The sequence below is a fragment of the Haemaphysalis longicornis genome, unplaced genomic scaffold (assembly GCF_048455015.1).
Source record: "Haemaphysalis longicornis isolate Haplotype H1 unplaced genomic scaffold, Haemaphysalis longicornis Haplotype H1 scaffold_278, whole genome shotgun sequence".
NCBI lineage: Eukaryota > Metazoa > Arthropoda > Arachnida > Ixodida > Ixodidae > Haemaphysalis > Haemaphysalis longicornis.
The window spans coordinates 93,400-119,277 of NW_027526327.1; the positions used below are offsets into that span (position 1 = coordinate 93,400).

At 48.1% G+C, this 25,878-nt stretch overlaps 1 protein-coding gene across 2 annotated transcripts in view; it reads right to left on the bottom strand.

Annotated features, from left to right (window-relative positions):
* The window catches only part of LOC144172946 (uncharacterized), an 84,811-nt gene that overhangs the window by 16,387 nt on the left and 42,546 nt on the right, over positions 1-25,878 (bottom strand). The window contains exons 1-3 of one of the 2 annotated variants that reach the window (XM_077701541.1): positions 21,314-21,649; positions 17,325-17,684; positions 17,002-17,221 (exon numbers count right to left, since the gene is read on the bottom strand). In XM_077701541.1, the coding sequence (XP_077557667.1) occupies positions 17,002-17,221; positions 17,325-17,653 (549 nt within the window). In that variant the 5' untranslated portion in view covers positions 17,654-17,684; positions 21,314-21,649. Of the gene's footprint in view, positions 1-17,001; positions 17,222-17,324; positions 17,685-21,313; positions 21,650-25,878 lie in introns of those variants that run through there. The other variant, XM_077701542.1, reaches the window with a different exon arrangement.

Sequence of the window (25,878 nt, forward strand, 5' to 3'; positions counted from 1 at the left end):
TAAACCACAAATTTGGAATCCCCAACTTTGCAGCTTGCTTCAGTTGGAGGCACGGAAAACAGAGTGCGTATACAAATATCGCGAACAACGAAAAATGTTTAAGACGGTGATGCCTTGGCAGGAACGACATTCAGGACGATTCAGGTAATGTGTACAAGCACGAAGAAGTTTTCGTAGAAGCCGATGGCAAATACTGAATCCAGTTTAGGTGTTACACAACGTGTTTAGCAGAACAGAATGGGGAGGCCCTAACATGGAGATGACACCTGTGCGCTTTGGGCAGAATTAGTACATCGGTTGAGTACGAAGGCTCATTAAAATCTTCTACCCATTTACCGCAAGCACCATCGCATTCTCGTACTGGCTCGCAGGGGAGCAAAAAGGGTGAAGGTGGTAGAAAAAATTCACGCATCTTCACGAAGTGAATCATGACGAGTGGGTGAAGCACTGGGGATCGTTCTTACCTTAAATCACGTGTGAGAGTGCTTACTGCTGCTAAAACAATTTCCAATCCAATCCAATCAAATGCAATTAAATTTAATCCAATCTAATCCAATTCAGAAGCAGCGATGGCGTAGAGGTAGAACACCCGCCTCGCGTGCAGAAGGACCGTGGTTCGAATCCAGGTGCCGGACAATTCCCACCGGATTAAAAAAAAAATCCGCGCATTGATGGAATTGCACAAAGGGGCTTGGGGTGCGGCCTGACCCCGGCGACCATTGCCGGTAATGCACTCCCTCACCAGAGCGGGATTGGCCACCCTGGTGTAGTAACGGCCACAACCTCCCATGAATACGCCAATTAACCCTCGGCCCTCAGTCCCCAGCGGCTGCGAAGCAACTGACCACGGCGGCGGTCAGACCTGTGACGCAGCAGAGGGTGCTAAGAATCCCTGGATCCGGACAGGCCGCCAATGGAATCTGAACCTGGCAACGTTTAACGTGCGAACCTTATCTAGCGAAGCAAGTCTCGAGGTATTGTTCGAGGAATTAGAGGGCATTAAATGGGATGTAATAGGGCTTAGCGAGGTTAGGAGGGCAGGGGAAGCCCTTACGGTGCTGAAAAATGGACACGTCCTATGTTACCGTGGTCTAGAGGACAGAAGAGAACTGGGAGTGGGATTTCTAGTCAATAAAAGCATAGCTGGCAACATAGACGAATACTATAGCATTAACGAAAGGGCAGCAGGTCTTGTAATTGGGCTCAATAAGAGGTACAAGCTCAAGGTGGTGCAGGGCTACGCGCCCACATCCAGCCACGACGACCAAGTAGTGGAACGCTTCTATGAAGATGTGGAATCGGCAATGGCTAAAGTAAAAACGCAGTATACCGTAGTTATGGGGGACTTCAATGCTAAAGTAGGCAGAATCAGGCTGGAGACAAGGCAGTTGGGAACTATGGTCTGGGCTGTAGAAATAGCAGGGGGGACCTACTAGTTGAGCTTGCAGAACGGAATAACCTACGCATAATGAATACCTTCTTCTGTAAACGGGAGAGTCGGAAGTGAACCTGGAAATGAAATGAGCACAAAAATGAAATAGCCCTTATATTATGCGATAACCCTGGCGTCGTGCAGGATGTGGAAGTGCTCGGAAGGGTAAGGTGTAGTGACCACCGTATGGTAAGATCTCGAATTAGGCTAGATTTGAGGAGGGACCGCAACAAGGTAGTACGAAAGAAGCCGATAAATGAGCTAACAGTAAGATGTAAAGTAGAAGAATACAGGATCGCGCTGCAGAACCGATATTCCGCCCTTAACGAGGAAGCCGAGCTTAAGACACAGGAAGCCAGCGACAACCTTACACGAATTCTCACGGAGTGTGAGTAGACGTCGGGGGCACTATGGCTAGACAGGATACTGGTAAACTTTATCAGGAGACGAAAGATCTAATCAGAAAACGGCAAACCATGAGAATCTCCACCGCAGCTGACAGAATAGAACTAGCCGAGCTCTCGAAGTTAACAATAAGCGTAAGACAGCTGACATACGAAAGCATTATATGGAGAGGATCGAATACGCTGTAAAGAACGGAGGTAGCCTGAAAGCAGTGAAAAGACGTCTTGGCGTGGGGAAAAATCAGATGTATGCACTTAAGGATAAGCAAGGCAATGCCATCACAAATAGGGATAAAATAGTCACAGTGGCCGAGTAGTTCTATAGGGATCTGCACAGTAGCCGGGACATACAGGATAATGCCGAAAGAGACAGTAGTTCAGAGATAGACATCCCACCAGTAACGACCGAAGAAGTAAGGAAGGCTTTGAAAGAAATGAAGGGGGGCAAAGCACCTGGTGAGGATCAGATAACAGCAGACCTCTTGAAGGATGGCGGAGAAATTGTACTTGAAAAACTGGCAAACCTGTATACGCAATGCCTAATGACCGAAATGGTACCGGAATCTTGGAAGAACGCGAACATCATCCTAATCCATACGAAAGGCGACATGAAGGACTTGAAAAATTACAGGCCGATCAGCTTACTGTCAGTCGTCTACAAGGTATTTACCAAGGTAATCGCTATCCGAATCTCTGCAACCTTAGATTTCAGTCAACCTAAAGAACAAGCAGGGTTCCGCAAAGGTTATTCAACAATGGACCATATTCACACGATCAATCAGGTGATACAGAAGTGCGCTGAGTATACTGAACCCCTATATATAGCCCTCATAGATTATGAGAAAGCATTTGACTCGGTCGAAACCCTAGCAGTCATTCAGGCATTACGGAACCAGGGGGTAGATGAGCATTATGTAAGAATATTAGAGGATATCTACAATGGGTCTACAGCTAGCATCATCCTCCACAGGGAAAGCAGTAAAATACCTATAAGGAAGGGTGTCAGACAAGGAGACACAATCTCTCCAATGTTATTCACAGCATGCTTACAAGAAGTATTCAGAACGTTGGATTGGGAACAGGTGGGAGTCAAGGTTAATGGAGAATACCTCAGTAACCTCAGATTTGCTGATGACGTTGCCTTGCTAAGTAACTCGGGGGACGAATTGCAAAGTATGCTTTCTGCACTGGGCGAACAGAGTAGAACTGTGGGCCTGAAAATTAATATGCAGAAAACTAAAGTAATGATCAATAACCTCGGGACAGCACAGCAGTTTGAGATAGATGGCGAGGCAGTGGAAGTGGTAAGCGAATATATATACTTAGGCCAAGTTGTGACCCCAGATCCCAACCATGAGGCAGAGATAATTAGAAGAATCAGAATGGGGTGGGGCGCATTTGGAAGACATTCTCAGATAATGAATAGCAGCCTACCATTGTCGCTGAAGAAGAAAGTGTATGACAGCTGCATCTTACCGGTACTCACCTACGGGGCAGAAACTTGGAGGCTCAGTAAGAGGGTTCAACTTAAATTGAGAACGACTCAAAGGTCAATGGAGCGGAAAATGGTAGGTGTAACATTAAGGGACAAGAAGAGAGCGGAGTGGGTCAGGGAGCAAACTGATGTTAAAGACATATTAGTAGAAATTAAGAAGAAGAAATGGACGTGGGCAGGGCATGTAATGCGAAGGCAAGATAACCGCTGGTCATTAAGGGTAACAGAGTGGATCCCTAGAGAAGGCAAGCGTTGCAGGGGGCGGCAGAAAGTTAGATGGGCAGATGAGATGAAGAAGTTTGCGGGGATAAACTGGTCACAGTTGGCACAGGACCGAGGCAATTGGAGAATAATGGGAGAGGCCTTTGCCCTGCAGTGAGTGTAGATAGGCTGGTGATGATGATAATGAATCCAATTCAATCCGATCCAAGCCAGGCCAATCCAATAGAATCCAAAGGTAATTCAATTCAATCCCAATCTAATGCTCCTCGTGCATGCGCAGCATGGCTCTCCAGGAGCTCTCTCTCTCTCTCTCTCTCTCTCTCTCTCTCTCTCTCTCTCTCTCTCTCTCTCTCTCTCTCTCTCTCTCTCTCTCTAACCTTTTGTGAACCTTTTATTTCGTTCTTGTTAACCTCTTGTGAACCTTTTGTTCACACATGTTTCGATTTACACGGTGCTGTGCGTCTCTCTCTCTTTCTCTCTCTCCCCCCCTATCTCTCTCTTTGTCTCTCCACCCTTTTGTGAACCTTTTATTTTGTGCGTGTTAACCCTTTGTGAACCTTTTGTTGACAGATGTTCTGATTTACACGGTGCTGTGCCGTGAGGATGGACGCCGGGCGCCGGACGGACAAGCCTCGGCCTTAATTAAGGTGCTTCGCCCCTAAAATCTTGAGAAGTGCGGATAACAGCTTAGGCATGAAGACGGGGTGGTATCCTCGAGATAATCCTGTCGGACGCCTCCGTAAAGTGGTTCTAGGAACTCAATGTGACCAAAGCGGTCCCAGGGTGGCTTCCAGTTCTTTCTCTAGCCTATAATTGTGCCGAACAATGTTCTATGAAAAACTTAGCGGGAGCTGGGGGCTGTCCAAATGTTTTGTGCCAGAAATTAGCTGTCCAAAAATTAGCTGTTTTGTGCCACAGAAATTTTATTTTATTAATTTTAGAATACTGCAGGCCAGCATTGTCGTAGAGGGAGGAACAAAGTGACAAATACATTCAAACATTTGTCGGCATCAGCAACCTAAAAAATGAAAAGAACACGCACAGACACAAAAAAAACTAACTGGAAAATATACCAGCATATTTGTTAACGCAGCACGTATATAATACAGATCAGCGTAAATATAACCGATAAATCATTTATGAAACTAGATAACAAAAAGTAGTACATTTCAATATTCCAATAAACAATAGGCTCAACAAAGGAAGTGCTGTTTTATGGCTCGAACGAAACTTCCGGGTGCTACAACAGACTCATAAATTTAGAGGGAAAAACATATTTTCAAGTAAACTAGTTTTTGAAGAAACAGGCTCTCACGCGTGTACACGTGTGTTAAACGCTCTTGGAGTGGTAAGTGGTGAAAGAAACGCCGGTATAGCTTAAGCAGCCTTTTTACGGAGAGCGTTGTGTAGAAGTTATATGCGAATCTTTTTCCCTCTTGTTTCCTGGTTGGGAAAATGACGGTCGGTCATCAGCTTCGTTGTAGAATTTCGCCGCCTGTACTTACCCAAATTCAAAGGAACATAGCTTATTTTCATTGTTAAAGGAACATATTTTACATAATTATTAAAGGAACGTATTTAATTTTTGTTTACTTTTAATACTATTCTGAGCGGGTGCCATACTACAGACGCACATTGTAGTTTTGATCTCATGTATGTCTGATAGACTAAGTGCTTAACATTACTTCAAGCATGTTTAAACTTCTGCCTCAAGAAACATAGTTTTTTCAATGATGATTCGCATCTGAGAAACATTTTTTGGGACCATGAGAAAGTTTGAGTAAGCTTGACATAAAATACTTAGGTGTTTAACTTCCGAAATGGTGCTGCCATGAAGGTTATACCAAAAAAACTGAAATACTTATTAGCAACACAGCGCGAAAAAAGACCAAGGACGAGACGAAGACGACAAACAAGCGCTGTTTGTTTGTCGTCTTCGTCTCGTCCTTGGTCTTTTTTCGCGCTGTGTTGCTAATGGATTACCGGCTAGCCGGATCCCTCACGCTTTTATGAAATACTTGTCCCGCGTATTTCTTCAAAAATTGCCGTTTTCTCAGCATTAGCTTCCAAATGCCAGTCTGCACCACTGCTAACACTTTCCATAGCGTTTCGCAGCAAAACCTGATCCCTTGCGAAACGAACATTGATTAAAAAAGTAGTTAGTGCCCTTCCACCGTGTGAAAAAGGATGACCTGCGAAGCTGCTCGCCCTCCACGGAGTACACGAAACAAAACACGTTTGTTCGCAATTTGCGGCTGAGCATACTTCCTAGCCAATTACCTGAATGAAATTTGGAACGACCCGAGCATTATTCTAGCGGACAAGCGTAGAGCTGTCTGTTTCCCTCCCGCGTCGTAGGCATCTTACTCTTTGTGTAACAAGCCAATCCAATCCACTCTACCACTGAGGACACCGAACCGGTCGCATTGGGCTCTTTGACGGCCACGTTTAAACCTCACGCCAACACAACGAACATGCCTTCAGTGAGGGCGTGAAACCTATAGCTACGCGTGCCCGCCCGCGCTCCCTTCACTCCCAACCCGTGCACGCATAAACTAAAAACTGTTCAGGATAGGGTGCTTAGAAGTGAAAGACAGTGTCGAACATGTCGCTCTTGAAAGCCCTTTAGGCTGGACGAGTGGTATTGGTCCAAGTCGGCGTTCAAAGTGGGCTAGGTGCTGTTCATCCAGGAGGGATTCGCAGCTACTCGACCAGCTGGAACTTGAGGTGGAAACGGTGGCGGCAGCGGCTTTCCGTTGTTTTCGCGCCCATTCACGCTTCTGTTCAGGCTGACACTTCTCAAGTTTGCGCTCTTCTTCCTCCAAGCGAGCGACATGCGTCCGCCCCACAGCCGGTTAATACCTCGAGGGCTTCGAGTTCTATACTAGCGAACACACACGTGGGTGTCCCTTTCGCTGCCCAGTCGTAGGCACCTTATTGTCTGCGAAACCTACCAACCCAAACCAAACCGCTCGATTACGGAGGACAGCTGACTGGGCGCATTGAGCCATGAGAATGCCACGTTTACATCTCCCGTTAACTCAAGGGGTATGTCATCGGTAGCGCCATTAAAGGAGTACTGACACGAAATTTCAAAGCTGAGATAACTATGTAAAACGCTTCCTTTTTATCAGGAGATATCTCCCAGCAAGTTTCAACAGCAACCGTTCAGCGAAACATATTTAAAAACCATTTTAATCTTCGCCCGCACGAGAAAGCCCAGAGCGGGCCGACGTGACATCATCTGCTACGTGCCCCAAACTGCCGACGTCGGGGCTCCAGTGACGAAGCCGACGCGCTGGCTGTGGTTGGCGCGCGCTGCTCGGGCGTGTGTACACGTCATGGTTTTGGGACTGACGTCATGCTGCCCGGGCCTGTGGGGACGGCGAAAACCTCGGCCGGTCTGGGCGCGCGCGTGCGCTCGCTCGCGCGCGCTTCCAGAGGGGCAGCGATACGGCAAGAATGGTGACGTCATGTTATACATGCTGTCATGGCGGCCGCTCGGCGTTTTTCAGTCGAAACCGAAACTGGCACGAATAAACGACGCCGTAAATGAATGTTTACGCTGCGCTCGACCGTCTAATCTGTCATTCTATGATTAGTAGGCTGGTAGGCACGCATAGCAGCGAAAAAAACGTAACATGAAAATTTCGTGTCAGTACTCCTTTAAGCTCTGCTCTGTGTGCATGCCCCTCCCTTCACCCCCAACCTGCGCACGCCTAAACCGGCAACCGGGGATGGGCGCATAATTAGACGTGAAATACACCGGTGAAGGGAGAGAGGCTCTATATGTGGCCAGACTTATTTATTATTCTTCCGCCAGAAGAACTATGACCAGCCGATCAAAGAGGGTCGCCGACGCGACAATGTTGCTCGGAATGGCCAAGGTAAATATAACTGGTAGCGAAGCTTCCATAGAAGCCCATACGTTCAGAAAATGGCGGCTCTTAAGCTGCTCATGGGGCTTAGCGCCATCTGTGTGAGGAGGGAACACTTCCGGCGGAACAAAAAATAAACAGAATGTGACGCAAGATCCGGTCAGAAAGTGACGTCATTTTGGTGGCATTAGCGGGAAAATTTCACTTCAAAATAGCCTTAGTAGCACTCTGATCGCTGAGGGCTCATGTCATTGTCATCTGACGCAAGTTGGCGAGCCCTTGGCGTGTGTGCTTCAAGTCAACGCCAGCTTATACTCGTGACTAGAGAAACGCACTTTAGCATACTGTCGTATTATTCGCCTCGGTGTTTATAAAAGCATCTTGCATCTTCTCTGAACCTTTATTCTGTAATCATGCTTTCCACTGCTGTATAAAAGCAATCAGTTGTTTATTTTGATTGCAGCGGGTGGCAAACGTACACCCCCCCCCCCCCCCCCCATGACCGGAATTTTTTTTCTGCCTTGGGATACAGAGCCCAAAATGACACTTGACCACTCTCCCCGGCCCCCCTTTTATATAAAAAACGTGCCCACTCCTTACCCCGATACGAATTTCTACCAACGCCACTGCTAAGTTTAATTGCGTCGCACATACGCAGGTAGGCGTGCGTGCCTTAAGTATAGATCTAGGTTATATAATGCTTGCTCAGTTTGTGTACTTCTGTTCTAAGAGAAGAAAAAACGCGAAAACATGCTATAATCAAGACATTTGAATTTTATTCCAGGATGAACATAAAACAATTTTACCACACTGCACAAAATGAGCACGTATACAATAAGTACAAAATGTTCGTGGGCACTACATGCATTATGATTTTCCTTACACGCCGAAAAATTGACTTTACCCGTAACACATACCATTATGAGCAATGAAAGCGTCAACAGCAGAACTACTTCGAAACAAGAGAAAAGAACTAGGCACTGCATCTTGACGTAGAAAACCGGGCCGCAGGAATGCCGATTCACGAAAGTGCAGCCAGCACACTGCAGCTGTCCCGGCGTCTTATCAAGTAGACAAGGGTTTCTACAGAAGTTCACTCAGCATTCACGCCTGCAATTTCCTGGTTGCATTATTAGGCAAGTGTCGCAACAGATAAGTAAAAAGAGGAAAAATGGATCAATGAAAACGAAAGCGACGGCTGTATGTAAAAGCACATAGCACGAAAGATCTGGCAGCAGCGCAGCACGGAGCAGCACAACACAGTACTGCGATGGAAATAATGCTTGCGCATACAAGTGCGGGAAGCAACGAGCACTACAAGCGTTGTAATGCAATAGAGTAGACACTGAGATAGACAATTAAAGCGACTCGTTTAAATTCGAGTAGTACTATGCCGAGAAGTCCTAGAATAATTGACACAACTTGCTCTGAGCCAGCCTGAGGTGAAATCAAGAGATAACTGTGACATAACAAAGCTTTAGACCCATTTTTTCGAAGCACCACCACGTCCCCTTACACAACCCCCGTGCACATATTAACAGTACAATAGTTTCGCGTTACCTGTCGGAATGAGAGGAAAGTGGTGCAGTAAAACGCCAGGTGGACGGGAGTTGCTGTTGCAACTTGTACAGCACATCGTTTCTGTAGGTACCGACGAAAGCGCTCCGCTCCAGCCGTTGGCAGCATCGTCCCGTAGTTCACCGTGCCTGCCGGGCACAGTACTACACGTGTTCACGGACGATACAACGCACCTCGCAACTCCACGCACAGCAAAAATTAAGTGCACACCAAATTAACAAGGAAAAACGAATGCAAATGCGCCCCACCAAAACACGCGAGGGGCGTTTCCTAGCAGACGAACTTTAGGAGCGCCTTTCCGATCACTACAAGGACTGCATCACAAAGCAATGATATGTGCCATTCTTCAGAGGGCGCTACAAAAAAGGTTTTTGAGAATGAACGGCAGTTTCATAAATTATTTATACACTGTGCCTAAATAAATGTGATTCAGAAATAAATATAGTTCGTAAAATATAATTGTTGTTTTATTGTTGAACAAAACTTGGTTTTTTGTTACCAGTGTTTGTTCCCTCCTCACCTAGTCGCGCTTCAATCGCCACTCCCATAAGCCCCCATGCTGATGTCGCTGGCAATAGGTTCTGAACCGCTTTTTGCCCGAACCTTCGCTACCATTTATATTTACCTTGGAATGGCTTTCAAGCTAAAGAACAATTATGTGCTCACGCCGGCGTTCCAACGGGGCAAATTGCTTTCAATCGGCAGGGATCTACACCTGATGGGCGAGGTAGAATACGAGGCGGCAACGGCCGCGGCTACATTGTAGGCGGCGGCGGCGACTTTCGAGCGTTTTTAAACTCATTCGCGCTCCTGTTGATTCTCCGCAATCATTTCATAACGGCGCTACTTCTGCTGTCAGCCTACTGCGCAACTTGTGAAAGAAGCTAGGGGAATGACCGTTGTGAAAGAAGGGTCGGTGGTGGCGAGGAGGAGCCCCGGAGCGGCGAGGAGTAAAAGTGGCTTCAGTGTAATGAAAACTGAGGGGCGAGGCATATTCTGCTTAGGAGTAAAAAACCCAAACACGCAATAACAAATTCGGCACGAGGAATCGAAGCGCATGGGCAGGGCGCTATCTATTAAGCCGGTCGTGCATCACACCCTACATGCGGCGTGCGTCGCGCTCGTGTAACTATAAAAAGCGCGAGACACATGGACGATTGGTGCATGTGAATCGCTTGCGACTCATCGTTACGACTGTCGCCACGACTCGTACGCGAGAATTTGAGAAACATGGCCCGATGCGCGGGTGCAATGCGTTGTCGGCGCCGCTCCGCCCACTCTTTTTGCTCCATGGTTGGCTCACTCAGGCCGATTTAGATATGTGCAAGAGAAATCCGAGCAGGAAAATTAAACATTTATCAACTTGAAGTGATCATGAATAGTGATGTTACGTTACACATTCCATTTTTATATGTTCAGTACAGCGGGGTGCGAACATTTTGCACCCATGAATCCGCTCGGCCATGCTGTAGGTACTACTGGCACAATGTGTCTGCCATATATCCGCCGCGGTGGCTCAGTGGCTAAGGCGTTGCGCTGCTGAGCCCGAGGTCGCGGGTTCGATTCCCGGCCGCGGCGGCCGTTTTTCTGATGGAGGCGAAAAGCAAAAACGCCCGTGTGTACGAGATTTCGGCGCACGATAAAGATCCCCAGGTGGTCAAAATTAATCCGGAGCCCTCCACTACGGCGCGCCTCATCGCCTGCGTTGCGTCGGCGCGTTAAACCCTACAATCAATCAAAATCAAAATGTGTCTGCCATTTTGACAAAATAGCGGGCGCCCCAAGCTGGAGTTTGCGTTCTTGCGTCGCTCTCGCAGCCAGCGAGACCGCGCGTGACCATGGCTGAAGCGAAACCTGCGGTTCGTTCCTCGACTCACCCGGTCAACTACGACGATCTCTGAGCTGAATTTGTAGATTCCGCGCGTCGTTCGCAAGAAATGAAAAAAGCAGGCAATCGTGAAGCGTTTTCTGCTTTCGGAAACAGCCCGCGCACACGCCGGCCGCGCCTGCCAGCTAGGCGCACTCAGTGGCTCGAACCGGCGCAGACCGCGGCAGCAACCGCTTGTCGCTGCTCTTCATAATCAATCTGATCGCTAAAAAAATTACACCATCTTCCCACGTGGGAACCCTGAGGGGATGCAAAGCCGTGCAATCTGGATCAGCTACTCGCCGCTGGCGTTTCGAAGCGGCTTCTCGTTCTCGAAGCGAGCAATCCGCTGCTCGACGCTGCCGTTTACGTTCGGCGTCGCCAGCTCTCCTCTGTGCAGCCTTGTCTTCGGAGGTGCTCGCGGTTCTGACAGTGTGCTGGCTGGCGCTAGTTGAAGGTGTGCCAGCCAGTTCGCTGACGGAATCGTTGGCGTCCATTTCCAGTCATCGGACGGCACAGTACCGAAGAAGCAACTGAGCGGAGCGCGGACCGGGTTTATTTGCAGATCAGAGGGAGTGGAGAGGAGGAGCAGCGCGCATGCGCGTGATTGGACCGCTGGTGTGTAGAGAGGAGAGGAGGAGCAGCGCACGTAGCGCACAGGTGGTGTGGAGGGCAGGAGCAGCGCGCGCTAGCGCACAGGTGGTGTGGAGAGGAGGAGGGGAGAGAGTGGTGTTATCACAGGTGGTGTGGAGAAGAGGAGAGATGGGGGCGCCGGACCCCGGACGACGGAGGGTCGACCAAGAGATGCTTTGCATCTAAAAGAAGTTCCACATGCGGGAAAGTAGGTGTTAGTGTGGTGGAAAATTATGCTAGGGATTGTTATCAGGGTTTATTTTAAAAGCGGCGATCAGATATCTGCCGCGATGCTAAGCCTACGCTGACCGGCCGCGGAGGTTCGGCGGTCCGACCGGTCGCCGCGGCTCGCGGTGCGCCCAGCGGCCAAGAGACAGCGCTACCTGCGTGGAAGCATCGAAACAGGCTACGCAGATGTCTTGGCCACCGACCACTCAAACGTCAGTTATAGCTGAAATAAAGTTCCACATGCGAGAAAGGGGGTGATAGTGTGGTGAAAAGTAGTGTTACGGATTGCCATTCGCAGTAGCACAGGTAGCGGCGATCATATAACCGCCAGGATGCTAAGCATAAAGTTCCCATCACCCGAGCCGACCCAAGCAACGCAAGCCGGTTGCAGGCTGTTGGGGCTCAGTGGGCTCTCATTGGCTCTGGCCTCACGACGATCTCAACGACGGCACGACGGCACGACTGCATCTGGCTTGCCAGTCGCGCGTCGTGAGCCTCCTCCGACCAGCGAACGACGCCAAAACAGGTCCTAACAATCGATCGTAACGATCAGGCGCATGCGAATAGCGTGCACCAGTCGTGCACGCGGGAACCAGTCGCGTGCACCAGTCGTACACCAGTCGTACACCAGTCGTACATCGCTTGCACCAGTCGTACATGGTGCACGCGATTAGCATGCGACTGATCGTTACGATTGATCGTTAGGACCTGTTTTGGCGTCGTTCGTTGGTCGGAGGAGGCTCACGACGCGCGACTGGCCAGCCAGATGCAGTCAATGCAGTCGTGCCGTCGTTGAGATCGTCGTGAGGCCACAGCCAATGAGAGCCCGCTGAGCCCGTAACCGGCTTGCGTTGCTCGGGCGCTCAGGCCGGCTCGGGTGATGGGAACTTTAGGCTTAGCATCTTGGCGGATATTTCATCGCCGCTATCTGTGCAGCTGCGAATGACAATCCGTAACACAACTTTTCACCACGCTATCATCCCCTTTCTCGCATGTGGAACTTTATTTAAGCTATAACTGTCGTTTGAGCGATCGGTGACCAAGACATCTGCGTAGCCTGTTTCGATGCTTTCGCGCAGGTATTGCCATCTCTCGGCCGGTCGGCGCACCGCGCGCCGCGGCGACCGGTCAGCGTAGGCTTGCATCGCGGCAGATATCTGATCGCCGCTTTTAAAATAAGCCCTGACAACAATCCCTAGCACAATTTTTTACCACACTAACATCGACTTTCCCGCATGTGGAACTTCATTTTAACGATCAGATTGATTCAGAAGAGCAGCGACAAGCGGTTGCTACCGTGGTCTGCGCCGGTTCGAGCCGCTGAATGTGCCGAGCTATAGTGCCTAGATTCTAGGCACTACAGCCGAGCTGGCAGGCGCGGCCGGCGTGTGCGCGGACTGTTTCCGAAGGGAGAAAACGCTTCACGATTGCCTGCTTTATCAATTTCTTGCGAACAAACGCGCGGAATCTACAAATTCAGCTCAGCGATCGTCGTAGTTGACCATGGAGCAAAAACAGTGGGCGGAGTGGCGCGATGCGCGCATACGACGCATCGTATGCGCGCATCGGGTCACGTGTCTCAAATTCACGCGTACGACTGACTAGTCGTGGCGACAGTCGTAACGATCAGTCGCATGCGAATCGCGTGTACCAATCGTACATGTGTCCAGAGCTGTGCACGCGATTAGTGCGAGACACTTGGACGACTGGTGCACGCGATTCGCATGCGACTGATCGTTACGATTGATTGTTAAGACCAGTTTTGGCGTCGTTTGCTGCTTGGAGGAGGCTCACGACGTGCTACTGGCAAGCTAGATGCAGTCATGCCATCGTTGCGATCATCGTGAGGTCACAGCCAATGAGAGCCCGCTGAGCCCCAACAGCCTGCAACCGGCTTGCGTTGCTCGGGTCAGCTCGGATGATGGGAACTTTAGGCTTAGCATCCTGGCGGTTATATGATCGCCGCTATCTGTGCAACTGCGAATGACAATCCGTAACACAACTTTTCACCACACTATCATCCCCTTTCTCGCATGTGGAACTTTATTTCAGCTGTAATTGACGTTTGAGCGATCGGCGACCAAGACATCTGCGTAGCCTGTTTCGTTGCTTCGGCGCAGGTAGCGCCGTCTCTTGGCCGCTCGGCGCACCACGCGCCGCGGCACCGGTCGGACGTACCGCCGAACCTACGCGGCCGGTCAGCGTAGGCTTAGCATCGCGGCAGATATCTGATCGCCGCTTTTAAAATAAGCCCAGATAACAACCCCTACCACAGTTTTTCACCACTACTTTTCACCTACTTTCTCGCATGTAGAACTTCTTTTTAGCGATCAGATTGCTTCGGAAGAGCAGCGACAAGCGGTTGCTACCGTGGTCTGCGCCGGTTCGAGCCGCTGCCTGTGCCGAGCTGGCAGGCGCGGCCGGCGTGTGCGCGGACTGTTTCCCAAAGCAGAAAACGCTTCACGATTGCCTGCTTTTTTTTTCATTTCTTGCGAACGACGCGCGGAATCTACAAATTGAGCTCAGCGATCGTCGTAGTTGACCGGGTGAGTCGAGGAACGAGCCGCAGGTTTCGCTTCAGCGATGGTCACGCGCAGTTTCGCTGGCTGCGAGAGCGACGCAAGAACGCAAACTCCAGCTTTGGGGCGCCCGCTATTTCTGCAAAATGGCAGATACATGCTGCCAGCAAACGTTTATAGATACTACTTTTATCTATGGGCGGAGCGGCACCGACGACGCATCGCAGGCGCGCATCGGGCCATGTTTCTCAAATTCACGCGTACGACTAGTCGTGGCGACAGTCGTAATTGATCAGTCGCATGCACCAATCGTCCTTGTGTCTCACGGTTAAGGGTTTCAAACTACATGCGCGTGGGTAACGTATACTTTAGACGTTTGCCTACGTGAACTCTGTACAGACGTGAAACTAAATCTACCTAAGATCACGCAAGGATGACGGCGCTTTGACGCACAGAATGTATAAATTCGAGCCTTTCCTGTGAAATTTGCTGGTGCATAGACGAGCTTCACTCAAAAGAAAGCTCCTCGATGTGAAGCAAAATTTCATGTTTCCGCATGTTGAAATAAACGAAATGCTCGAAAATAAAGAATGTCACTCGAGCAGGCGCATATGGTAACTGTGTGGTTTATTTGTGTACGTTGACGTTAGCGTATACCTAAGAAACAGTTCTAGACTTGACCGCGATTTCTTCTTGCTGGCCGGAATAATAGGTAGTGATGGGTACAATCGGCTTTTTTTTTATGACCGGTACTTTTTATGCAACAATTCGCAGGGCCCACTCCGAGCGAAGCGAAGCTGGCGTTTTGGGGGATTAAACTTAGCCCCACCTGACGGCGCGCGCCTTCCCTACATGGCAAATTTTTGGCACGCCGGCTCCCATTGTCGCTCGCTGCAATGGGCAGGTCGTTATCTATACAGCCGTTCGTGTCCCAATTCGATCGCGCAGTCAAACACAGCACCGACAAAATTCGCGCCCGGAAAATGTGGCTTTAATTTGTCTGTTTATAGACTGCATTAAGCTTCGGAAAGCTGACAAAGTCAAAACAACTCCACACCAGCGCAAACGCAATATGAATATTGGCTTACGACGCTTCGCTGACTTCCCTTCACTCTAGTTGTAAGTTGTGTATGCCTGTGAGACTGGTACGCCTGTAGAATATCTAACGGCAAATAAAGGCAGGAGAATAGTCAGCGCAGTTATTCCAGGTAAAGAGAAAATAAAAGCAGCTGTAACTTTTATTGCAAAGCGTAAAACCAAGATATGAGCAGGACCTTTTGAGCCGGGTGAACTAGCACAGCGGTATTTAGGACGACCACGCATTTGCGATCCCTTTCCTACCTAAGGATGGAAGTCGTTGTTCATCAGATACTTGCTGCGGCTAGGGGGAGCTTACTGCACAACTGGTAGTGAACAAACGCCCAGTTTAGCAGCTAGGAGTACTCTAAGTCAACGAGTTTGCCAAGAAGTAAACAAAATTGCACAGTCGTGGACACACGAGACGGGAACACGAAAATGCGAACCAGAACACACAAATAGCGCGATTTCTTTTCCTGCAACTTAGAATTACGCTTGGCTTAGTTACAAAAACAAAGTTGGGAACTGCGGCTTTCCACACGCCATTATTGGACCTCAACGAACGGTATTTTTCAATTTTGCGTGTCCTACTTCATATTTTCGTGTTCGCATTTGATTTGGCCATGGCCATGACTGTACGTGTAGGGATAGGCCCTGGAAACTATATCCTATTATCTGTGGGCGACCACGTGTTGTATGAAGCATCGCAGGTGGGGCGTCTAATTTCCAATCTTCCAGCCTTTTTTTCCTACCTCGACTCACCGCAATGAGGTGTTTTTATCCCCATCATTGAACCTGGCCCACTGCAGGTCTTGAGGCTTAGGCGCCGCACCTTTTATGACCCGGTGGAGACCACCAAGAGGAAACAGGCCGCGTTTCCACAAGGTGCGGTCTTCCATGCAGTTGAGCATCTACGATGGCGCGGAGGGCATTCAGCCACTGTGCTTGCCTCGGCTCATCCTTTGGCGCTGAATGCTTGAATACTCGGTCGGCCTGAGCAGTGCTGGCAGACTTATCTGGACGATTTATTGAGCCAACAACAAAATGGCAGGTCACGGCGATGCCTAAAGTATCGATAATGCGTGATAACACATAACGTTGGAAGCAATATACGTATTGCCATGACACCGAAACCGAAACTGGTTTGAGCACCTCTACAAAATAAACCACGAGAACTGCATTCCCACACATATGCTTGTTGCCAAATACCACTGAAGTTTTTTCATAAAGATAGCATTCACACGCACGCAAGTGGGTATACACGAACATATCGTCCGATCGCATAGCAAGAATACTTCGCGTCATTTCGTGTCGCTGCGGTAGTTGTTGGGGCCGTGGCAAACGTCCCATGATATGTTTTCTTCTTTCAGGTTTTACAAATAAATAGTGCTATGAAACGATGACAAGTATACGTTTATTTGAGCCCCTCCACGTAATGCAAACACAAATAGAAGTTTGTAAAATTCGCCTCGGTGTGCCTTCAATGTCAAAATCTGAAGCAGAGCTCGCCGTGGTTAAAGCAGCACCAAATACACGTGGAAGAAAAAAATCGAATAAATTTTTACGTTATTTTTACATCATTTAATAAGAACCAAGGAAGAGCATTTATCTAACATATCCGCGAAAAACTTCTGTTCAAAGGGCCTTTCCGAAAATACGAGTACTTACGTTCGGACATTTATTCAACAACAAATCTTCTAGTAGCTCCGATGAGATGTAGATGTTGTGCGCACCGATACCAGGTGCAGTGCCACAGAGCCATTGGAGCAGTGAGGGCTGCTTTGTCGTGCGTTTGTTTTTGGCCCCTCCCGTATGGAGTCTCAAATCGTGGTAGAGTACTATCGCTGTAACGGTTGGGAACCAGTCCACCAAGTCATCGATACGGTCCCTGCGTTATTTTGGCGCGGTGGTTAGAGAAAGCACTGTTGGAATGTAGATATATATGGAGAAGAAATTAAAAACAACACGAGAACGTTTTAGTAGCAGCTTGCCTGTTGTGCACTATGATGAGCATCTTGGTCCTCCCGTGCAGTGTCTTCCGGGAAGCAGCGAGAAATGTTGGCGTCGATCCTAGTTCTGGACAGCCGGCAAAAACCGCCACAGAAATGGACTGCTTTGCGAAAAACTTCTGCCGTTTCGTGAAGACCTTCCTATTCGTCGTAAGGAGCAAGCCACTAGCGTCGACTGTAACCTCGCGGGGAGGGTGCCCGGTGGATAGCGGCTTCTCTAATTTTAGGACGACAGTGTCTTGGAGATTGGCGAGTTCATCTGGGTCCCCGATGTCACGAATGGCCGTCATCATCGCTTCCTCGGAGCTCATCTTTCCTCAGAATGGTGTGGAGGCAACTGGGCTGAGAAAATGGAGACACGAAAATGTTGTAGTGCCTCCTGCACTTTTGCTCCAAGCGGAGGTTATCTTCGTCTTACGCGAAAACATAAAGAAGACGGAAAAAAAGGTCTCATGTGGAGGAACGATAACTTTTGATGAGCATCACAAACTCCTCTCAATGAAAGCCCTTGCGAGTAATAGCGCTTTTAATGCAATGCGCCAACTGTTTAGGAAGCAGTGTTTACCTAATAGCGACAAACAATGTGCATGACGTCGCCCCTGTTTTATTGTGTTTGTAACCATTTTCGCGAATGGCGGAATGAATTTCAACCTTCTCCCCCTATCCTCCTATTCCTATGTATTCTTTTCTCCCTTTCCTCCCCCTCCCCCCCTACACCAGCAGGCGTTCCGGTGTCCGCCCCCTAGGCGAGACAAACTACGCCTGTTGGTGGCTTTTCCTTTTCCTAAGTACAATAAATACATACATACATACTTCGCCAGTTGGGAGGGATTCTTGGCTACTACAGTCAAACCCGTTTATAGCGAACTGCAATATGCACCGCGATTTGTTCGATATATCCAATAGTTCGATATAGCCGAACCCGCCTATAACGAGCTTATTGTTACGAGTTCGCATTGCGTGGTAGCCCCCCTCTCCCTCCCCTCCTCAACTCCAACATCCCGGCATGCGGAAACGAACACAGTAAAGTAGCCAATACCCAAAATAAACCATTTATTGCAATTAATAAAGCTTCTTTCCGCCTTAACTGCCTATTTTGCAAAAAAAAAAAAGCGGTGATTTTTGTTTTCACTTTCGTTTTGGCGGCTACAACTACCATAGCATTCTCTACACGAAACATTGTTTGCAGCAGTACGAGTCTGCGTTCTCCAAAATCGAAGAAGCATTGGCGGAGCACATCGACTGCCGAAAGCGCTTCACTATAAGCATAGGACGGCTTTCACTCGCGACATCATCGGCAACGTTGGCGAGCTCTTCCCACAGCTCACCGATGCTGCGGGTTCCGTCGTAAGTCCCACGCGTCGGAAATAGTTACGGAAAGTGTCGGCCGTCACGTCGCTCCGTGCAAGGCGCCATTTCCCAGTCGCGGCTCTTGCTCCGTGGTCGTGACCAATCTACATCTCAATCGCCGCTCCGAGACCATGCATTTCGGCGGCAATTCTAGGCACGCGGAGTTCGATATATCGGATGTGAACTTCTTTAGAAGGAATATGTTTCCCATGTATTTCCGTAACTTAAATATTTTTGTTCGATATATAGAATAATTCGCTCTATCCGGGTTCGTTATAGCCGGGTTTGACTGTAATAGCGCGTGTTGAGGATTAACAAATAAAAAAAAAACTGGGCACAGGTCTTTCTGTTGCATCTAATCGTCGCTTCTCGTCGGCGCGCGCTGTCAGCAGGCATGATTGTTTTTGCGAAGCGACGAAGAATGCATCCGAAACACAGATTTCAGCAAGAATCGAATCCACGTCTTACGCTTTGGAAATGGAAACAATTCCGACTGAATCACTTTTTTCTATATTACATGACACAGACAATCGATCGTTTTGAAAACACACTTGCAGAGCGAGAGACAAACAAGTAGGATTATATCAATACCACTACACACACAATGCACTATGCATGCATATATCCAACGAACCCTGTCCGCACATACCAAACACACGCAGACACTCACACTCACGCACACACGCGGACACACAATGCATGGTTCTGATGGTTATAGCAACTTTAATTCGACGTTTCCTCAAGAATATATATTATATATGTAGCGAATCAGAAATGAGAAATGAGGGGCTCAGTGAATTAAGACAGAAAATAAGGGTTGGCTGCCAAGAAAACCCCGGAAAGCAAAGGGGAGGTTGTGGTGGGTCATAGAAACAGATGAAGAATTGTTTTAGTCAGAAAGAAATTGGTGAAAAAATGCCTGCCGGGTGCGATCCGAACCCACGACCTCCAGAATACCGGTCTGGTGCGATCGTGGTGGTATCGCACCAGACCGGTATTCTGGAGGTCGTGGGTTCGACCTCCAGAAGTTCAACCACCGTGGGTTCAACCACCATAAAGGAGCAATGTGAGAAATTAAAATACAGCCCTGAAGAAGGAGTTTCTAACTCCGAAACTGTTGGCAACAAAAACGGGAAACGTGTCAGTCGACTTCTTTCGTATATATATATATATATATATATATATATATATATATATATATATATATATATATATATATATATATATATATATATATATATATATATATATATATATATATATATATATATATATATATATATATATATATATATATATATATATATATATATATATATATATATATATATATATATATATATATATATATATATATATATATATATATATATATATATATATATATATTTATATATATATATATATATACACATACATACATACATCTATAGTAGTCAAACCTGGATGTAACGAAATTGACAAAAGTTCGCAATTTTTGTTACATGCAGGTTTCGATTATAGGCTCGCGGGAGCGAATCAGATGCGAAACCAAAATGCTAGACCTGAGTGAAGATGAACTCTCTTTAAGAATTTATTCCACAGTTGAAACCTGCGTGAGTTGCGCCTGCTGCTTTCGCACTAGCTTAGGCACCACATGGCACTACAAAGTACGGCAAGGTTCGTAAACGTAACTTAAACGTTCGTAAACGTAACTTAAGTATCACTTTTGCTTTTGGCACTTTTCGGTGCCCTAACAGTCTTCAAGAACCAAACGTGCTCTGAAAGAGCGCCTTTTTGCGAACTTGATGCTATTTTCCGGGCTCAAAATTGTTAAGAGGGTGCCAGCTTAAATACTGTACCGGGCGGCGGCATTCCTTCTCGCCCGCTGAGACGGCATTTAAAATTGTGAGCTTGTCTTGGAAAGACAAAACTTTGTTTTCTGGCATTAGTACCCATCACTGATGAACCTACACCACAGATAGCACTGGAGGCGCGTGACTACAAGTCGACAGGCAGGCGTGGAACCTCCACTTAAGTCTCGAAGCGATACTGCACTCACACGGGGAAACGCACGGTAGTTTGCGATTCTTGTGAAAAACGAAAAATTTAAGGGTAGTTACTCTTGCTACCTGGTGTGGTGTCAAGCTACAGAAGCTCAACCAGAAGTGGATGCTATAGGTTAGCCCCAGGATGGTGCTAGCCCCTCTGTTCATCATCATCGTGACAAATTTCGATTTTAAGCAATTCTAGACGTTTTTGTAGCTGCCGGCTCCTTAAAGTAGTGCTAGTATTCGCTAAACTAGTGCATTTCTCCGGCCAATTTTTCAGTAAAAGTGCAAAAAACAATGACTTATCAGCTTAGCGACTTCGTTACATCCAGGTGAACCACCGCAACGCCTTCGTTACATACAAGTCGCAAACACATGGGTTTCAATGGGGCTGGAAACTGGGTACTGAAAAACTTCGTTAAATCCAGGAATTCGTTACATAGAGTTTTGTTACATCCAGGTTTAACGGTAGTTTTCTGAGGTAGGATGACACAGAGTGTTATTGAACTGGACAAAATATTAACCAGGCCTCATTGCGGAAGAATCCTGCTGGCGGCCATTAACTGCGAAGCAAGTATCGCAAAGTCTCACCTCAAAGGATGGACAAAGCTTGTCTCCGGGTGGCGTTAGGCCCTTTACTGAAAGGTACTTTGTGCTTCTTGTCTCGGAACACAGAGTAGGAAGCTTTCGGTGGTGCCGCCTATCGTCCCGCCAGTTCGCGCGAACACCTTAGGCGTGCTTGGTATCGGTAGCGTGCCAAGGCTAGGTAAACTAGATTGACCTTTTGTTTTTATCCTGACAAGCGCATCGTCACTTGCTAGGCTCTATTTGAAACACCTGTTTTCATCGCAAGTGCCGTACACTGGGTACCGTTCCGTTGCAATGAAGAATGAGAGTTGCACGGGTGGATGATAGAGAAGAGAATACAAGAACAATGGGTAGACGCTGACATAGCGGCCGCTCCTAATCAAGGCGGCTCTTTTGACGGGCGCGTCATCCGCGACCCAAGCCGATAACGGTCCCCTTTCACACTGGAAATATGCCAAGTGACAACAATTAAAGCACAGAGATTAGCGAATGCGCCGGGTACAGAAAAAGCTTGCCAATTTGCACATATTCACGTGCCGCACGATCCTCGTGGTGGGTATCAGTGAAGAATTGCAACCAGACAACGTTGCAACAGCCACTTCAGACGACGCACGCCCAAGAGATTATCGCGGTTGCGTCTCATAATCGCGGTATCTTAATTAAAAACGCGCCTACATCGGCAAATGACCGCTCTAAATATCCCTCATGAGTTTTCGCAGCCGTCAAACGCACTCAGCAGGCGCATGTGCACAGGGGTTCCACTTCAGAAAATGTTGGTTCTGTCTATACATGTCCAGCACTGGAAGCGAATGTGCTTGGGGCGCGGCGTGTACCGCGTTCGCAGTAGATTCGATGCAGATTTAAGAACCCACACATGCATGCTTGCCGTGCTCGGCCAGGCTGGCTGCGTAATATTTTTTGGGGCTGTGGCAGGAAAAATTGAAGGTCATTCCGCCTGTGAAAGTGGATGACCAGCGGAGCTGTGTAGCATCTAGGAGGGTAAGGGGCGTACCCGTACTCTTTTGTCGTACACAGCGGCGGCACATCAGAGTGCATGCATGCGCACACTTTGAACGTTGCCCCGTAACCTTTTTTAGTATTTGTTTGCCAATTCTTAACAAAGCCATTCTCAGTTCGACCCTAATATACTGATTTCAAACTATTTATACTTCCTAAATGATTACATGATATTAATAGCTGTCCTTCAGCTTGTTTAATTTCGTGGAACGTCGGCCTTCGCGTATGGGGGCAGGACAGATGCGTCGTATTTCGCCTTTATTACCTTTTTTGCGTATTAATTTTTCTTTTGAAATGTCGGATAAATTAGCTTCTTTTCTTCAAAGGGCACGCCAACAATACGCCAGAAATTTAGTATGACTACTAAAGCTATTCAAGCTGTAGGAGACAGACACACTCATAACACCTGCCCTAATGATAGCTCGTCAGCTGGGCGTCCTAAAGCCCAACTGCTACGTCGGCAACTGTGCATTACTCATTTGTATCCCCCGAACATAACAGCAGGCCCGGTAACCGCCTATGTTCGTGATTACCTCCCCATTTATCCTTTCATAGCGATAAGGCAAGACAGGTACAATAAGCCATCCGGGAAGTTCTCTTATCACAACATATCTCCACACGTGCTCGAACGCTTGCGCTCACTTATCAGTGAAGAGGAGTTTCTATGAAAAGAAGGGGCGTGATAAAAAGATGGAAAAGTTCCCCATGTGGTACTCTATAAAACAGAAGTTTAAAAAAATCACTCCCTTACCCCCCCAAAAACGACACATAAATCGGCTATTGTAACTCGGGAGATGCGTGAATGGAATTTTATTTCCTTTTTGCACAATACTATCAATCTCTCTTGGGCATTATTACAGGAGTAGGTGTACGCTTTCAAAGGTACAGAAAAGATCCGCAGGTGCGCAGGTACAGCGCCAAAATAATTGTAGTAATACAAGTACACATTCGGAGTATGTGCCAGTGAACATTCAGAGTATGCATAATAAAAGAGTAAGGACGTCAAGATCCATGCGAGCAAAACAAAGTTGCAGCTTGGCAGGCATTTCACACAGTAGTAACGTCTCACCGATTAAATACAACAGCCATCAAGTTACCCAACTTAGTACACTTTTTTCAGCAAGTTGTAGAAATTTCTCAATTGGTGGCAGCTGGGTAATGACAGGGTCTAGTGCATTCCATTTTTGAATGCGGCGTGTAAAAAAATGAATATCTAAAAGTATCGCTTTTTAATTAGTACTCCTCTAATTCCCTGTGGGTCTAGTGTCGCGAATGGTCAAAAGAATCAGCGTTTATGCTCAACGATTCACGGATTAATTGACAAAGAAATGTCAGCCCAAGAAGCTGAATAAGCTGTGCGCGGCTTGTAATGGTATATAGGCAAACCTGCTCGACGTAATACCTCAGTTAACGCAGAACTGAACCATGCTGCATCACCGTATTATACTTTTTTGCTTTCACACCTACCACTAGACCCTGATAAAATTCGCAGGAAGTAAATACATTAACGGGTGGTATTATACCGAATGAATTACTGTAAAAAAAATGGGCCCATCTCCCCGCGAGGGGGACTCGAGTAAATGCGTCGCATTGGGGGTGGGTGTATTGCGTTAACGTTTAGTGTTTGGGGGGGTTGGTGCTATCACGTGTACACCACGCAGCTATCACGCCGCTAGCACGCCGCTAGCACGCCGCTGAGTGTACCTCGCGTTCCGCCCACAGGTAGTGAATGCGTTGTATCAGCAGCTTCTTGACGTAGTTTGAATGAGTCAAGGATATAAGGCGCGTTCGTAGCCTTTCATTCTGTGTCGGCTTTGTGGCGCAGTGGGTAGAGCACCATGTACCTTGCGTTCTGCCCGCAGGGTCGTGGGATCGAAACCAGGCGCCAGTAACTGTTATTTCTTTTTATAGTGTAGGGGGAGGCTGGCTGCTGCGGACGCCGACGCACGGGTGACATCGTGACGTATGCAAATGCTGTGCATTTAAAAAAGGCTCCAATCCACGCAGTGAGGGTGGTTGGAAAGCAAATCTTTAAACGACGCCCACAACATTTACCCATGCGACGTCACTTGAATTCACACACGTTGCTCTACAAAGAGTGAAACCAGAGAATCTGCCAGCCGCTACCTAGAATTCGTGGGGGCAGCGTCCCGAACGCAGCAGCAGCGTCGGCCACGGCCGGCTTCAGCCCGTTCTACATGGAGCGAATTTCGCCTGCGAATTCGCAGTCGCGACGCCGCCCGCGCGGCAAAACAATTTATTTTGCTATTTTCACTGCTGCGACATATTGCCAAATGCTAAGCGGCGTTCACAAGAGATGTTAAACTCTTCCAAACATTTGGAAATTTGCCACGGCAACGAGAATAGATTGTTTTGGTGCACGAGCGGCGCCGCAGCTGCGAATTCGCAAGCAAAATTCGCCCCATGTAGAACGGGCTTTATGGGGGTGGACGCCGCCGCTGTCGCACGGCCGTGAGTCGGGAGAAAGAAAACGGAGAGGAGCGTCTTTCGAAGGGTGAGACAGCGGAACCTAGACATCCTGGTGTGCTAGCTCGGGGCTACACCACCGCGCGACACAAGCGCAGACACCGAAACAATTCGGCATGTGAGCTTAGTGATTCCCATTTACCGTAAAAACCCGCGTATAATACGAGGTTTTTTTCCAAATTTTACTATGTGAAATTTGTACCTCGTATTATATGTGGATCCCAAAGTTTTCAGCCGAAAATTTGCACTTTCGGTTTCAGCGGAGGGTGCGCCACCTTGCGGTGGCGTAAGCTGGCTGCTGCTTCTCTCAGCCGGCGCCATTTTGAGTGTTTTGACCACGCGAAGGATCTCGGCAAGTTCGCCGCAAGTCTATCTCGATGTCGGGTGCACGAAAACCGTATTCGGCTGCAATTAAAAGAAAAGTTATTTTATGTGCCGAGAGCATCAGGAATTGCGCCGCAGGAGGCAGTTCGGCGTCACCGAAGGCAGCATTCGTGGGTGTAGAAAGCAACTGGTGCTTGACTGGATAAAGTCTGTGTGGTGTCGGCGGCCTGGAGCACTGTTGGGGATTCCCGTCAGTGCTCGTGTTGGACGCATTTCGCTGCCACCTGGCCGATTCCGTGAAGAAGTTGTTGTGCGAACCCGGCACCGAACTCATTGTCATGCCAGGAGGAATGACATCCCAGCTTCAACCGCTAGACGTTTCCACCAACAAGCCTTTCAAAGACTGCATCAGGTCCTGCTACCAAGAGTGGATGAGTTCAGGAGACCCGTAAGTCACTGCTACCGAATGGCTGACGCGGGTTTCTCCAGCGGTGCTTTGTGGCTGGATCGCGGATGCGTGGGCCAGCATCTCAGAGGAGCTCGTCAGTCGCTCTTTTAAGAAATGCGGCATTTCAAACGCCCTTGATGGCACTGAGGACCGCTTTCTGTGCGAAGGCATTTCCGACAAGGCGACCTCAGGAGACAGCGGCAGCGAAACTGACGATGACTAAACGGAAGTCGGGAGACAGTGTCAGCGAAAACTGACAATGACTGAACGGTAACTGCAGTGCAAATAAATG